The following is a 17,661-nucleotide window of genomic DNA, read 5'->3' as shown; positions in this document are numbered from 1 at the left end:
GACTTTGTAAGCGAGGAGATATCCACAAAGTATGTTTCTTTGGATTGGATGCTACCATTGCTACCAAAATGTTCTTTATGCTTATACAAACTACTTCCAAGTTGGGCAGGAAGGGAACCTTCAGATGTAAAGTGCTTGTGTACTCTCGTTTTTAATTATGTCCCTCAAATAAAAAACAGTAACACAAAAGTATGCACTTAAGGCTCGCTGTTTGACTAACATGTCTACAAATGGCACAAGAAAGCTATTGGCCTGAAGGTTTGCTCCAAAAATTGCCACAGTAAATATGAAGTAAAAAAACCTCAACATTTCTAAATTAATTATGAATCAATTAAGGTTTTTTTAATCTTTAAAAAAAGTGTTTCGGACAGGCGCAGTGGCTCACACCTGTAATCCAGCACTTTGGGAGGCTGAGGTGGGTGGATCACCTGAGGTCAGGAGTTCGAGACCAGCCTGGCCAACAAAGTGAAACCTTGTCTCTACTAAAAATACAAAAAAATTAGCCAGGTGTGGTGGCGGGCATCTGTAAACCCAGCTACTCAGGAGGCTGAAGCAGGAAATTGCTTGAACCCAGGAAGCAGAGGTTGCAGTGAGCAGAGATCGTGCCATTGCACTCCAGCCTGAGTAACAAGAGCAAAACTCCATTTCAAAAAAAAAAAAAAGTGTTTCATGGATGAAAATAACTGAGAACAAGGAACACATGGCAGGTGTATTTCAAAACACATGGATGTGTGAAGAAAAATAAAACATTAGCCATTATATCACCCATGAGATAACATCACGGGTTGGCAGCCTCGAGAAGTCCCCAGAGACTTTTCTAATTAAACCCTTAAGAGTTAACAAAGTTCTTGATCCCCCTTGAGTCACTTCCCAGCTGTATGTACAATGAACAAGTAATTTAACCTCTCAAAAGCCTTTGCCTCTGATGCTAACATCTCAAGTTGGCATGAAGACTAAAGGAGAAAATGAAATGTTAAGTATATAGCACACTGCCTGGCACAAAGTAAACACTTTATTACGGAAACGATTTGTAAAAATAAGCAATAATTTATTGTCTTCAGGTATGCAGACATATGGCTAACACTATGAATAGCATTAGAGATACCAAAGACTTGTAAAATACTCTCTTACATGGACATCAGAGACTGACAAAATCAAGATACCTACATAATCAGTAAACAATGTAACAGTATGCCTTTCAGCTTTACAGACAGATAGTAAATATATGCTCACAATGCAGTTACAAAGGAAACCAATGCACACTTGAAGTTATTAAGTTTCCCACCCCTTTTCTTGAATTTTATATTTCCCATCATCAACTTTATAGTAGGCTTCATGAAAACATAAATTATGTCATCCTTAAAAGCTGATCTGGAATGAGAACTTAAGTTTCCTTCAATTGATCCAAAATAAAATCCCACTCTCACCCCCTACTCCTACTTATACCCTTGTTTACTTCATCTCTCCCTCTCAACTAAATTGTAAATTCTTTGAAAGTAAGAATACTTGTATGTTCCATTTACCACTGAATTCTCAGCACCAAAAACAGTGCCTAGCATCTGGTGGGTACTCAGTAAGTTGCAGACAAGAAAAAATAAAATCAGGCTCTTTGATTTTTATTTCTTCAGTCTCCCCCACAGTAATCAAGAGTAGCTAGTACATATAAATCATTAACCACCACACTGAATGTCAGATATTTTATACACATTATCCCCTTCAATCCTTTAAAATCCTTAAGTGTAGTTATTTTTATCCCCACTTAACAGATGAGGAAATGGGTTCATGTAGCGAGAGAGAACTGCTAACTGGCAGAGTCATTATTCAAACCTCAACTGTCCTGAGCCCAAATCCATCTTTTTAATGACAAAACTAAAGTTTACTGTATTTGCAACACAAGTCATCTCTACTGGCTGCAAGCTTGACTCAACGGATGCTTAGTAACAAGAATCTTCTAAGACGATTTTCAAATAAAAACAGGTTGTGTCAATCCCACTTGGTAAAGTTTTAAAGTTCCATGGCTTACCTTGTTGAATGACTATTGAATCCAGTCTGAGTTTCATCTCAGCACGTTCTACTATTCTTTCTTCTACAGTGTTATCAGTTATAAAGCGGAACACTCTGACTGTCTTGGTCTGCCCAATTCTATGTGCTCGGTCCTAAATAAATTACCATGTTATTTTGAATTTAGTTTAAGTCACATAAATAACACGGAAATGGGTACACTGAGAAAAAAATTAAAATATTCTGAAATATAAAACTTTTAAAAATTTGTAATAACACTGAATCTGTAAGTAATCAGATGAATTCTGCTAGGTTACACTAAGATAAAACACATAATGTCTCCAAACAATATACAACATTATAATTTTTAAGTCTGATGAGGAAAGATTTTAAGTCTTTTTTCCTAGGTTTAAATTCAAAATGTTTTTCTATCTAAATCAAACCCAAATTGTCACTGCTATCAGGCAAAGAAGTGACATGAAACAACTTAGCAAACAACACAAAAATTCTAATCTTTAAATATTACCCAATTAACTACATACAAGTAGTCAAACTAATTTGAATATGAATTTGTTTCACTTTTGCTAACTACATTCCTAAAAAACGCCCTTATTTCTAATAATTGGTCAATTTTCCCCAGTCACCCTTAGTAAGAGTACAAGATGAAAGTGACTAATGGGCTGGGTGCAGTAGCTCACTCCTGTAATCCCAGCACTTTCAGAGGCCGAGGTGGGTGGATCGCCTGAAGGTGAAGAGTTTGAGACCAGCCTGACCAACATGGTGAAACCCCATCTCCACTAAAAATACAAAATTAGCCAGGCATGGTGGCGCACACCTGTAATCCCAGCTACTCGGGAGGCTGAGGCAGGAGAATCACTTGAACCTGGGAGGCAAAGGTCACGGTGAGCCAAGACTGCACCATTGCACTCCAGCCTGAGCAGTAAGAGCAAAACTCCATCTCAAAAAAAAAAAAAAAAAAAAGAAAAAAAAGAAAGTGACTAACGACAGAGATTAAAGTTGGGTTTATGGTCACCAATATCATGGGTCAAGCCAATCTGCAGTATCAATTCTCTCAATCTAAAAACAATCTTCCTGATCTGACCAGGTACTCTCACACAGGTGTTCTTTTAAATAACTAAAGTGGAAGACAGGCTAGTTGCTCATCAAACACAATTCTCTTTGGTCCTGTGATATAACTATACTATAATTTACCAATTCCCTTGCAGTCAGTTATGCTACATGATTTGAGTTCACTCTAATTGTTTGATCAAGGGGGTGGAGAGACAAGGAGGCTCTTTCAAGGTCTGACCCATAAAAAATTTCCTGGGAAATCCCCAACTCTATCCTTTCCCCCTTCTGCCAACAGGATGCAGTATAGCAGAGGACTCCAAGGTCCTAAGATATGGCAGATCCCCGAGATGGAAATACCCTTATTTAGACGGAAGATCACCTCAATATACTCTCACTGAACCATTAGATTGGAGAAAAATAAAATTCTATTGGGTTAAGTCACTGATATTTATAGAATTAGCTTGTCCTAACTAACGCATCTACTAAGCACAGAATATATTTATTTGTTATCTCTTACCATAGCCTGAAGATCTACTTGGGGATTCCAATCAGAATCATACAAAATTACTACATCAGCAGTCGCAAGATTGATGCCAAGACCACCAGCACGCGTGCTTAACATGAAAACAAACTTTGTGCTGTTTGGTTCATTGTATGCATTGATGGAGTCCTATGGATAAAACAAAATGATTGTCAAAAAATTTATCTGATTCTTTTTTATCTCCCTCCCCAAATTTTACTCACTTGTCTCTCATCATGGGGCGTCTGACCATCCAACCTGCAGTACTCATAATTTCTCCACATGCAATAATCTTCCAAAATGTCCAATACCCTTGTCATTTGACTGAAGATTAGTACTCGTGAACCTGTTGGGGAATAGAACAATCTATTATCAGTGGCTTCAAAAGTAGAAAAATTTAAGGGTAACCAAAACTAAGACTAATCAATTATCCTTAATTCCAAAGTTACCTACTTGGTTACAAGGGGGAAAAAATCTACACATTATTATCCAAGTCAATCATTTCCCACTTTTTTCTCACCATGTTACAAATAAAAAAGGGTAACATTTGTACAGAAAAGCATATCTGCCTCTGGTCTGGAAGGCTTTGCCATCCCAAAGGGTAAGATAATCATTATCTTGTTACCCCATATATGTTTAAAAATAACCTTCCACCACTTCATAACAACTCTTCAATGCATATGACTCCCCAAACCTCCAACACACACCTAATAATCCTGGTCTCAGCCTGGTTCTGAAGACCCATTCCAGATCAAAGGACCATAATATGTGCCTCATATATCTACAATGACTATCCTTCACTTATCACTTACCTGACATGATTCAAATTATCTGACTACCTTCCACTTCTTTAGGCAGCTACATAATACCTTCAGTAGAATATATCAAGACAAAGGATCAGTTTGAAAAGTAATGATTATGAAATGATCCTGTCCTAGAAGCAGAGGATGACAATCTGCTGTTGTCACACGTTTCTGCACCTCAAATGCATAAGAATTTTTTTTTTTTTTTTTGAGACGGGGTCTTGCTCTGACACCCAGGCTGGAGTGCAGCGGCGCCATCTCAGTTCACTGCAACCTCTGCCTCCCAGGTTCAAGTGATTCTTCTGCCTCAGCCTTCCAAATAACTGGGACTACAGGTGCATGCCACCACGCCCGGCTAACTTTTTTTGTATTTTTGGTAGAGACAGGGTTTCACCATGTTGGCCAGGCTGGTCTCAAACTCCTGACCTTAGGTGATCTGCCCACCTCAGCCTTCCAAAAAGTGCTGGGACATGAGACTATTTAATAGTCTCCATTTTCCCTGCAGAGTTTAATATACCTTTCATTAATATCTGAGTATTCCCACCAAGTTCCTGCCACTCCTCCCCACCAATTTAATTCCTTTAATTACTTTGCTTTCAAGGAAAGCATTTTTTAAAAATCTATCTCTACAAAAAGGTATAAAAAGGAAAAAGTAAACCCATTCACTGACAACTCTTACAACATGCTTTTGATAGTATCATAGAGGAGATTCATCTACTGGTCCAACTGTCATTCTTATTAAAATATATAGAGAAACACAAACTTGAATCTGTACACTTAATACTATAGCAGTGATATTTCATATCTTTAAGAGATATATAATAATTTATCAAAGGCTATAGTGTCGGGTGTTTTCTTCGAATAATCTGGGAGGAGGAAGGGTACAGCAGACTAAAAACGTTTTTATTAGTTAAAATTGGAAGCTGGCTTCTACATTCTTTCTGCATTCGTGTAATTTAAATATACCCAAACACACACCACAGACACACTCATTTTCATATAAAAAGTCAGCATACTACAAATAAAAATGTTTCAGGTCCATGTACATGGTACCTTTTAAATTAAAACTCCACATAAATAATTAAAAAACAGTATCATGAACACACCACCACTGTCTAACAATGGATCTGGTAACCATGTGTGGGAGGGAGGTGCATTCTTCACATTTTATGACAGAAAGCTATAATTTCTAGGAAAGTATATATAAAGTATGAACTCTTCCCAAAATCAAGGGAGTATGGTTACTCTAACTATTGCTTACCTTCTAAGAGACTTAAGGCCTAAAATCAGGAGTGGGGATTAGAACTCAGATAATGAATAGGTTTTTTTAATGTTCTACACTTCAACTTTGGAAAGCATCAGAGCAGTCATTTCAAAGTACAGTGCTCCTTTGTTTTAACATGAGTATTTTAAAACAGTTTTGATAATTTGATACGGGTAACAGATACCTTGTTCTTTTAACTTAGGGAGCAGTTTGTCTAAAACCACCATTTTGCCACTGTTGGTTACTAGATGCATATCTGTTGTATAAGGTGGACCAGGTTCTGCTCCATCAAAGAGATATGGATGATTACAACACTTTCTCAACTGCATTAGGATGTTCAATAACCTCATTTTGTCCATCTTGCCTGCTGAGTTGAGTATATCTATATCCTTCATTAATATCCGAGTATACCTATTCAAAGAAGAAAAATATTTTTAGAGCTCAAATGTTCCTTGATCAATCCCTGCCACTTTACATACTTAATCCCCTTCCCCACATGAACCCCCAAATATCTATAAGAAACTACTCATCAACTTCTAGGTATGGTTAGGAATTTAACATCTGTAACCTCTTTTTGCTTCCATTTTTCTTTACTGTCCATAGCATTATAATGTTCATACTTACGCCTTGGGCCTTGAGGATATTATTTTAAAAGTACGAAAACAGTTCCCTCAGGTAGAATTAAAGCAGTAAGACATAATATTTTTAAGTAATAAAGCAAAACTTGAAAAAATGTAAGTTTTAAACATAATTTTAGTTTGCAGTTTTTTGCAACAGAAAGTGCCACTATTCGATTACTATATACCCCATAGCTAGTGTAGCATTTAGGTAAGAACCCTAACATCTGAGAAGACAGGAAGAATATTGAAATGGTAAGGCATGATGATGAGAATAATATGAATACAACGTGACTTAAACATACGTATAAATACATAGGGGGAGGGAGGTATGTCTGTGAGGCAGGTCTGTGAAGCTACAGCCATAAGCTAAGGCCAGATTATAAAAAGCCTTGAACATATACTAAGAATGTAGACATTGTCATGAAAGAATGAGTAATTTGTCTAAGCATCAAAGTTTTAGAGCCTTGGATCCTTTGCACAACGTAAGTAGCCTAGGCAATCTATGCTTAAACAACAAGGCAGACCTTTCCATCTCAATTCTGATATAAAGTTCACTCAAATGCTTAACTAAGAAAGATTTGTCTTCCCTTAGCATTGACTCATCTTAGTTCTGTTTTAGAGCCATCCAAGGTAAGCCTAATATCTGGTACCCTTTCAAAAGTTCTTGAGGACATTTAGCACCAACCACCTTCTACAGATAACCTCTTACCCAGATAACATGCCCAGTTCTCTACATGATATTAAGTCCTTTAACCAAACAACTCTGGCCTCTTGCAAATACTTATCAAAATTTAAGTATGCAGTTAAATATACATGAAATATGATGAGACCAGTAAAGGAAAGGGTAGCTATATTTATTTCCTCTCCTTTGAACACTACACTTACATTAAGGCTAACAGTATCTTTTTCTGCAGCTACTTTACACTGACCCAGTATTTATGAACTACTAAGTGAACAGTGTATCTCCCACACTGTGCTATCACAGTTTCCTTTTTAAAAATCACAAGTAGATGGTTTCATACGAACCCCGTTTAATTAAATCCCAATTTTAATTTTGGATTCGTAAGCCTTCCATCCTGATTCTGTCATCTAACAGGTTCAAAACTTTCTATAACGAACTTAATGAGCAAGCCCTATACTATGTGACAAGAAAACTCTTTTCAGGTTCAGTTCAGTCCAGCAAACTGGAATTCCATGAAGACACAAATTAGGAAAACAAAATACAAATGAAATTTAGGGAAGAATCAATAGTGCTATCAAGTACATCTGAGAACACATACCATTCCCTTTGCATTTTGCTGAGGCCCACATAGATTTTTACTTCCTTCTTTGGAGGTAAACTCTTCTCAACATCAGCCTTAATTCGACGAAGGAGGAATGGACGCAAAACCTTAAAAAGGACAAAAATAAATAGGTAATACCAATATTACACATAAGGTCCTATTTCAGCATCTTAGAATTGTATATAAAATACATGAAAAAGAAATTTCTCTGCGTGAGTTATCAAGTGATTTCTTAGGACTTCTCCCTGCAAATACAGTCATATCTCAGTATCTGTGGGAGACTAGTTCCTGTCTCCTTCCCTTTGAATACCAAAATCCACAAATGCTCGAGTCCATTATATAAAATGTAGTATTTGCATATAACCTACAAACATCCTCCCATATACTTTAAATCATCTCTAGATTACTTATAATAATAGTTAATGGAATGTAAATGGTATGTTAATAGTTGTTACACTATACCGTTTAGGGAATAATGACAAGGAAAAGGTCGGTATATTTAACATAGATGGAACCATCTATTTTATTTTCGTCTTTTTTGGGGGCAAATATTTCCAATCCATAGTTGATTGAATCTATGGATGTGGAACCTATGGATATGAAGGGCTAACTGTATATAATTTATTACTACTGGGTTCCTGAAGGGTAGTAATACAAGACCATTACTTATTCAATAAAGGCATACCTCAGAGATATTGTAGGCTCAGTTCCAGACTACCTCAATAAAGCAAGTCACATTTCCCAGTGCATCTAAGAGTTACATTTACACTATTAAGTGTGCAACAGCATTATGTCTTAAAAAAACAACGTACATATCTTAATTTAAAAACACATTACTGCTTTAAAAATGTGATACATTATTTAAAGCAATACATTATTGCTTTAAAAATGTGATACATTATTTAAAGCAATACATTATTGCTTTAAAAACAGTAAACACATGCTGTTGGGAAAATGGTGTTTATCGATAGACTTCCTTGACACAGGGTTGCCACAAACCATCTATTTGTTTTGCAAAATAAATTTTTCTTAAAAATGCAGTATCTGTGAAGCACTGCAAAGCGTAATGAGATGTGCCTGTATATGTGAGTATATACTTGTTATACTACTATAAAATACTAAAAACAATAGTAAATTTTTAAAATGATGTTTTCAACAATTTGCTGCCTTTCAGGTCTAAAACTAGTTACTTGCATGCAGACTGTCTAACATTGCTTAAGAATGGGCAATGGTTGGGAGGCCAAGGCAGGCGGATCACGAGGTCAGGAGATCGAGACCATCCTGGCTAATATGGTGAAACCCCGTCTCTATTAAAAACACAAAAAATTAGCCAGGCGAGGTGGCATGTGCCTGTAGTTCCAGCTACTTGGGAGGCTGAGACAGGAGAATGGCGTGAACCTGGGAGGCGGAGCTTGCAGTGAGCCAAGATGGCGCCACTGCACTCCATCCTGGGCGACAGAGCAAGACTCCGTCTCAAAAAAAAAAAAAAAAAGAATGGACAAGGGTCTCATTAAGACCTCCTTATGGTTAGTCTTTAAACTTACTGTCCTAACTTACGGAAAGAATATAAAAGTACACACTTCAATAAATCATGAGTATACAGTTCTAGAAATTTTATTCAAGTACTGTAAAAGTACCCATGTTATTACCCAAACAGAACACTCTAGAAATCATTTTTGTGTCCCTTCCAATCACTATCCCCTCTTTTCCTTCCCAAGGGTAAGCAATATTCTCATTTTTAGACACCATAAATGAATTTTGCCTATCATTTTTAACCTTATATACATGGACTCACTCAATATGCACCCATTTCTATCTGGTTTCTTTTATTAAACAATGAGACATTTCCATGTTATATGTAGTAGTAGTTCACTCATTTTCATAAAACAGTAAGTTTTAAAATTAACTACACAACTAAAGATACCCTTTTTTGTACCTCTGTTCTATTTACACTGGTTTTTAAAAACAGTGACTATATCACAAAACAAATTAGACATTAGTGGGAAAAATATCAGCAACACCTCTCTAATATCACCACGTAGAAAAGCTAGCTCAGCCCTAGTCAACAGGCAGCAGCAATTGCCAGATATGTAAGTGAAGACCTTTAGCCCCACTGGTTCTCTTCTGGCATTGTCCAGCTAAATAAATGTAACTGGATAAACCCAGGTGTAACCCAAAGAAACCATCCAGTCAACCCATAAATTCTGGGGTTGTTAATAAAATATAAACTATTAAGTGTTTTGGAGGTGGGGGAAATAAGGGGGTCTTATTAACCCCTAAAGGGGGGTTAAGGTGTTCTTCCGGGGTGGAGGGAATAAGGGGTTCTTTTGCAGCATTAGATAACTAATACATCAAATAAGAGTTATCTCATTCCTAAGCATATCCATACTGACTTCTAAACCCTCCTTTCATTATGAGACCACAGGTGCTACTGTAGAAACTTCAAAGTAAAGAGCAGGAGAAAGTAGAGAGGTGGCTACAAGACCTCTTCTCCCTGACTTCATAAGCATTTTCAAAATACCCTATGAACAAAACAGAGTTTCCAAATCTGGTTGATACTGCTGAATGGGTTGTTCATTTGCTTTACCTAGATGTACCTACGTATTTACTAAAGGAAAGCCAAGAGCAGAGGAATAAGGGGAAAAAATGCATGAAAAAAAACTGTGTTCTTCTGCCTCCTTTTCGACCCCCAAGATTACATATACACTCCACAATCCTTAGTCTAAGTAAATACGAAGAGACTGCTTAGATGCATGAATGCCATCTGAATTGAAATAAAGGTAGCTAGGAAATTACTACCTTCAAATATTTAACAAAACTCTCAATATTTAAGAATTTTACAGTACTTTATAATGACATATTTGAACAATCATGAACTTAAATTTTTTTCCCTGTTCAAATATCCACTCTAACTAGGCATTGTGCCAGGTACACAAAGACAAATAAATATGTGCTTCCTGCCTTTGTGCTTATAATCCAGTGTGGAAAACACTTGTGAATCATCTCAATATCCTCTGCAAAGTCCTATAATATTAGGATGCTCAGATTGTTAAAGATGAAATACACAGAAGGGCACCTAGGCCAGCCTCAGCCTGGCTGGTTCAGTGGAGGTGATGTCGCTGAGTCTTGGACTAGGTATTAGTAAAGAGACCAGGAAAAAGGATTCTAGATGTAGCAAAAACGTTAAGCAAAAACAGATTAGAATTACCACAATGTTTACAGAAAACTGACAGTGGGGTCAGCAATCTATCAAATTAAAGCTCAATATATGAAGAAGTAAAACAGATGCCAAAGAATGTTAAAAAGTTAGGTCACGGAGGGGCACAATTTTGTTTCCCAGGGGACATCTGCAATGTCTAGAGAAACTTTTGGTTGTCACAACTGGAGGAATGTTACTACTGTCATCTATTGAGTAGAAGTATCAGGGATGCTATTAAACATACTACAATACACACGACAATCACGTTCTCCCCTCTCCTTACCCCTCTCAAAGATATACCTAGACCAAAATGTCAAAAGAGGCTGAGAATTCTTGAGTTAGGTCATTAAGGGCTTTCTATAACATTCTTACAAGCTCCTGCTTTAACCTGCTGAGCAGGGTATTTTAATCTGGGGTCTGTTAGAGAAGTTTTTCTACCTACCAACTTTTACTTGTGAACGGTCACAGGAAGCTGTATGTAGAAACAGAGCTATACAGCAAGCAAAAACATACCAACTCTGCTCATAATGCAATATTAGCAGTTGCTTATACACAATGTCACTAGATTTAAGAAAAAATAGATGGATCTTTAGCTCTTTCAAAAGTAAACCTATTAGATTCTTCCATGGAATATAAATTGAACTAAGCTTTAAAAACTTGTCTATTAAGGCTGGGCGTGGTGGCTCAGGCCTGTAATCCCAACACTCTGGGAGGCCAAGGCAGGCAGGTTGATAACTTGAGTTCAGAAGTTCAAGATTAGCCTGGGCAACATGGTGAAACACTGTCTCTACAAAACATACAAAAATTAGCTGGGCATGGTGGCCAGTGCCTGTAGCCCCAGCTACTCTAGATGCTGAATGGGGAGAGACTGCTTGAGCCTGGGAGGTAGAGGTTTCAGTGAGCCAAGATCATGCCACTGCACTCCAGCCTGGACAACAGAGTGAGACTGTCTCAAAAACAACAACAAAAACTTGTCAATATTAATTATTATGCAATTCTTCTTTCCCCCACTGTATTTTATATAACTGTAAGAGAATACTTTCTCCCTTAAGTCAGGATTCCATTCTAGGTTCTAACACTGAAACAACCACACATCACCCCCTACATTGATTGTAAGATGTAAGAGTTAAGTGTCAGAATTCAAGCAGATCTGATTCTTAAGCCATTGTGCTTTTTATTAACAGGAAAATAATCTACTGATTTAAACCTTTATCCTTTTTCCCATCATAAATATGCTTTACCACTACTCCAAAATACTTACCATATGAAGCCTCTCAACTAGTTTTTGATCCCCAAGGCAGTTGTTTGTATCAAACCAGGAATCAAAGTCCTAGATAAACAAACAAAAAATATACTGAGATCAGAGATAACATTAACAAATATCCTATAATACCAGATATAAAAATGATTTCTAGAATTAGTAATTTGAATTGTAACCCACAAAAAAAAAATCACTTAGTCCAATCCTGGTTTTCTTGTGTCATTGTTACTAATTTTATAACAAGTAGTTCAGAAATCACACTACCTTCTAAACATTCTTCTCAAAAACATCAAAATAACAAGTTTCACAGTAAAAAGTTGGAAAACAAGTTCTATAGAATTAGAAAGTTAATATTCTTGAAAAATATCTTTCAAGTTTCATAAAAGCTTGAAAATTAAAACATTTTATAGTTTGTTCTCTAAGACCATTCCCACTACTCCAATACAAGTTTACGAACAATGTCAATTTTAATCAAACTTACTAAATGAAATTGAAATTACCACCATTTCATTAATATTTGGTTAGGATTTCAACAAGGGCAGTTTCCCTAACCTCATCTCTTGAACATATGTATTACATATGTGCTTTGTTTTTGAGTAAACATAATCTTAGAATTCACTGCTTTAAAGTAAATGAAAGTGTCAACGTAGTGAGAAAAAGGAATTATCTCAAAAACATCAAAATACATAAAATCAAAGCTAAAATTGCTTTTGGAGTCTTATTAAATATCTTTTTACAACACAAAATCTCTATTCTTTCAAAATAATCTTCAACAGAAAAAAACAAAATTAATTAATACCTTTTTATAACTTAATTGTACAAAAATATACTAACGTGGAACTCTTCAAATCCCTCCAATACACACAAGACGCCAGCTATGCAAACAAAGCTTCAAAAATAAATGCTGGTCCAGGAAGAAAAAACTGCAATTTCTAATAGCACAAACTCTTGACATAGTTATTATATTACTATTAACAGTTCAAATAGCTAATTAACCATTATTATCATTTCTATGACTATAAATAATCCATAAAGATTAGGTTCTATTTGTTTGTTAGACTATAACATAAGAAAAGCCAGACAGATTTCACTAAATTTGACAGTCATCCTTGGGACTTAAAACATAAGCAATGTGAGGTACACAAATCACTTCAGGAATACCTTGAGCAGCACCTTAAAAACGTAACCAGTCAACCTAGAGCCACTGAAACAAAGTCAGGCCAACCTGACTTACCAAATAGGAGTGACAATTTATGCCATTTCAGATAGAGAAAACAATGATTTAAAGTAGACTGAGGCCTGGCGTGGTGGCTCATGCCTGTAATCCCAGCACTTTGGGAGGCTGAGGCAGGCAGATCGCTTGAGGCCAGGAGCTTGACACCAGCCTGGACAACACGGCAAAACCTCATCTCTACAAAAAACACAGAAACTAGCCGGGCATGGTGGCACACACCTGTGATCTCAGCTATTCGGAAGGCTGAGGCACAAGAATCACCTGAATTCCGGAGGTGGAGGCTGCAGTGAGCCAAGATCACACCACTGCACTTCAGCATAGGTGACAGAGTGAGAGACTATGTCTCAAAAAAAAAAAATAATAATAATGATAATAATGAAGTAAGATTGAAACCGAAGGCACAAAAGTTAATTCCCATTATACAGAGACAACCTAGGAGATAACACCAGGCTAACTATGTAAATAAAAGCATAAAAAATTAATAATAATCTCAAGCCATGCCAAAAGGCAGGCCACTTTTATTACAAAAATAGATAGCATTAAGCAAAATATTATTATTAACCAGAAAGCACCAGGAAATACTTACATCTGCTGAATTAAACACATCTGGCAACAGAAAGTTAAGAAGTGACCACAGCTCATGCAAGTTGTTCTGAAGAGGTGTTCCAGTTAATAATAGTCTATTTGTAGTCTTGAATTCCCTCACTATTTCTGACAACTGAAAGAAAAGAACCAAATACACCATTAGAATATTCTGCATATTGCATTATTTACAACAGCAAAGACCTGGAACCAACCCAAATGCCCAACAATGATAGACTGGATAAAGAAAATATGGCACGTATACGTCAGGGAATAGTATGCAGCCATAAAAGAGAATGAGTTTATATCCTCTGCAAGGACATGGATGAAGCTGGAAGCCATCATTCTCAGTAAACTAACACAGGAACAAAAAACCAAACACTACATGTTCTCACTCATAAGTGGGAGTTGAACAATGAGAACACATGGACACAGGGAGGGGAACATCACATGCCAGGACCTGTCGGAGGGGTGGGGAGAAAGCAGAGGGAGAGCATTAGGACAAATACCTAATGCATGTGGGGCTTAAAACCTAGATGATGGGTTGCTAGGTGCAGCAAACCACCATGGCACATGCATACCTATGTTAACAAACCTGCATGTTCTGCACATGTATCTCATAACTTAAAGCTAAAAGAAAAAAAATCTGTACTTTAATCAAATTCTTACATGAAGGCTTTTCACATCTAAGTATCAAATTACCTTAGATTTTTCATTTTTGATCCTGTGAGCTTCATCTATTACTAAGTATCTCCAATTAAATTTTTTGAACACAGACTTCTCTTTAATAAGCATTTCATAAGATGTTACACATACATCCCATTCTCCTGGTAATAAAACATCTCTGACAAAAGCAGCCTGTGTAACAAGAGAAAATAATTACATCATGTAGAAATAAACTACGCATTACATTTACTGATGACAAGTAATCTAGTATATAAAAGGAGGTGGGAATACTAAAAAGGAGTAGAGTAGCTAGCTATATTATGCAAACGTTTAGAACCAGCTTTCCTAACACTAAAGTAACGTCATTAATCATTTAAATGTCAGAACCATTAAGTTTTAAAAAACTGTCAAAGTTAACCAGTGAAAAATTCAATAGACACTTAAAATGTCTTTCTGCAATTCCACTAGATCGGGAAATTCTTAGGAGGCGGGTTTAGACAAAAAAGAGGGAGGTTTTAACATAAAGAAAGGAAGAGGGTGGAAAGATAGTTAGCAGTAGTAGGCATCTGCATTCCTTTCAGATTTATAAATGTATTAACACATTCCTAATAGTATTATTTTAAAGGTAAGGAAACTGAAGCAAAGAGTGGTTAAGTAATTACCACTCTTTGGGCTCCCAAACAAACAAACAAAAACTGATAACTTAAAATATCCAACATAACTAGAAAGGCAGAGAAAAAAATATAGACTTATCACTCACAGGTAAATGAAGAGGAAATAAAAAACAAGTACACAGCTATTCAGTAGAGTCTGAATAAATTTCCAAATCTGAGCTTTATATACTAATGTCATTATTTCCATCTCTTCTTCCCACAAGGATGTTGTCAACTGATTGAAATTTTAACTTATTTTGTTAGATATCATAATAAATCACCAAATTACTATATATGACTCAATCCGTCTTTAAAAACTCTTAATTTTGTGACTATTACCACTACACACATTCATCTAAAAATGTGGCTCCTTAAATTTCCAACCAACTCACATTTCAACATATCTTTTAAAAACGAGAAAATAACTTCTAATGAGAGCACAACCAATGATTTTATACAACCACTCCCAAAAGGGAGAGAAACAAACTATAGTCTTACAGCTTTCTACCATTTCTAATGTCTTCTTCCCAGTATGATTTTTTTTTTTTTTTTTTTTTGAGATGGTCTTCCTTTGTTGCCCAGGCTGGAGTGCAGTGGTGCCATCTCGGCTCACTGCAACCTCCACCTCCCAGATTCCAGCGATTCTCCTGCCTCAGCCTACCAAGTAGCTGGGACTACAGGCCACGCGTGCCACCACACCCAGCTAATTTTTTGAGTTTTTAGTAGAAACAGGGTTTCACTGTGTTAGCCAGGATGGTCTCGATCTCCTGACCTCATGATCCACCCGCCTCGGCCTCCCAAAGTGCTGTTTCTTATCCACCAAGACAATGCTACATTTGTAAATACTAATATTTGCGAAGATCCCGTCTCTTTTATCCTTCTTCCAGCTATACCCATACCCAAGCCTGAATTCAAATTATTTTAGCATCAAAAATGTAATGAAATACTAGAAACTTACTCTTTGTTCTTTATCTCCTATCAAACAAACAGATCTAAGTGTTGGTACCCATCTCTTGAATTCACTCATCCAGTTGTGTAATGTAGACTTAGGGACCAAAACCATATGAGGACCAGGAATGTTTCTATAATGTTTCATGTACCCAAGAAGAGAAATTGTTTGAAGAGTCTTTCCTAGGCCCTGAAAGATTTCAAAATAACCATGAAGCAGTGAAAAACAAAAATATTATTTCACAATTATACCTCCTAACATATAGAAATGTTCAAAAGAAATGCTACATATTTATAACAGTTAATAAATGGCAAAAACTTCACATATATCAAAGTTTGTAAGTGTTATGTCATATAATTTTCACAAGTCTCTAAAGGAGGTATTATTATCACCCGCATAAGGCCCCGTTTAAGTGACATTCCCAAAGCCATCTAGCAGAGCTAGCATTGAAACACATTTCTTTTGACTTCATACTTTCTCCAACCAATTAAACGTTTTAGCACTATAGCAATAAGGAAACTTTTTTAAACATTCATTACATAACTAGTAGTTAACAAAAGATACATGTTTTCTAAGAATTGTACAAGCTACCACCTGGAAAAAATATTTATCGGTTATAAACTAATGACCTCACTTTTGTTTTACAAAACTGGAAGCAAATAAATCATTGTACTATAAAAGTCATCCAAAAACATGTTTCTCAAATGTATTCTTTTTAAATTTATTATATTTTCATAGATGGAAATTTCTCACAATTAAAATACAGATCACACTTATGCAACTAAGGCAAGCTGCTTATACTAGTTTCTGAGAGGATCCACTTGCTAACAGTTGTAGACTGTAAGAAACTTTTATCAATGCATAAGATATTTTAAATACAAAACATACCCTTCAAAAAAACTACCAACACATACCATTTCATCTGCAAGGATACCATTGATGCCATTCTCATACAAAGAAATGAGCCAGTTTAATCCTCGGACCTGATAATCTCTCAGTTTACCCCATTTTACATCTAAGAACAAAAGAAAAGCACAATACGTATTTTTAAGACAAGAAATACAAGGCAATCTCTTCATCTGGGCCTACACATATCTACTGACTTTATTTTCATTACTAATGGATTCTTGAAGAATAGGAACTCTGCAAGTTCCAAAATACTAGAGGTAGCTGCCATGGTCTGAAGTGGAAAAGCTGGACATGGAAGATAACCAAGTGCGGGAAACATGACTGCGGGCATCAGAGTACCCACTCCAACAACTCAGTTCTTATATTACCCATATACTGGTCTGAGAGACTCTTTGACCTCTTGTCTTTTTAATGAAAAACCAAGTGTTCCTAACCGAGTATTTTCAGCTTTCACAAAGACCAGATACAGGTTATCTGGGGATTTTATTTTCTTTCTAGTAAAAAAAAAGAAATAGGAAATTCCTAAGTTCCTTATCCAATATATCTTATACATTCCAATGCACTCTCTTTCAGGGTATACTACTTATTTTGCTCCCCAGAATAATTACCAAATATACATAACAGTCACCTGATTTTTCTTTTTTAA

General features: G+C 36.2%; 1 protein-coding gene across 2 annotated transcripts in view; it reads right to left on the bottom strand.

Annotated features, from left to right (window-relative positions):
* SMARCA5 (SWI/SNF related, matrix associated, actin dependent regulator of chromatin, subfamily a, member 5) overlaps nucleotides 1–17,661 on the bottom strand; it is a 41,022-nt gene that overhangs the window by 11,805 nt on the left and 11,556 nt on the right. For both annotated transcript variants that reach the window (XM_054484588.2, XM_063664140.1), the window contains exons 5-14: nucleotides 17,021–17,121; nucleotides 16,116–16,295; nucleotides 14,541–14,696; nucleotides 13,843–13,974; nucleotides 12,023–12,091; nucleotides 7,560–7,669; nucleotides 5,844–6,070; nucleotides 3,817–3,938; nucleotides 3,590–3,742; nucleotides 2,024–2,156 (exon numbers count right to left, since the gene is read on the bottom strand). In XM_054484588.2, the coding sequence (XP_054340563.1) occupies nucleotides 2,024–2,156; nucleotides 3,590–3,742; nucleotides 3,817–3,938; nucleotides 5,844–6,070; nucleotides 7,560–7,669; nucleotides 12,023–12,091; nucleotides 13,843–13,974; nucleotides 14,541–14,696; nucleotides 16,116–16,295; nucleotides 17,021–17,121 (1,383 nt within the window). The remainder of the gene's footprint in view (nucleotides 1–2,023; nucleotides 2,157–3,589; nucleotides 3,743–3,816; nucleotides 3,939–5,843; nucleotides 6,071–7,559; nucleotides 7,670–12,022; nucleotides 12,092–13,842; nucleotides 13,975–14,540; nucleotides 14,697–16,115; nucleotides 16,296–17,020; nucleotides 17,122–17,661) is intronic.

Source organism: Pongo pygmaeus, chromosome 3 (genome assembly GCF_028885625.2).
Source record: "Pongo pygmaeus isolate AG05252 chromosome 3, NHGRI_mPonPyg2-v2.0_pri, whole genome shotgun sequence".
NCBI classification, from domain to species: domain Eukaryota; kingdom Metazoa; phylum Chordata; class Mammalia; order Primates; family Hominidae; genus Pongo; species Pongo pygmaeus.
The sequence above is the reverse complement of the archived record's forward strand: the minus strand, read 5'-3'. Positions and strand labels throughout refer to the sequence as shown.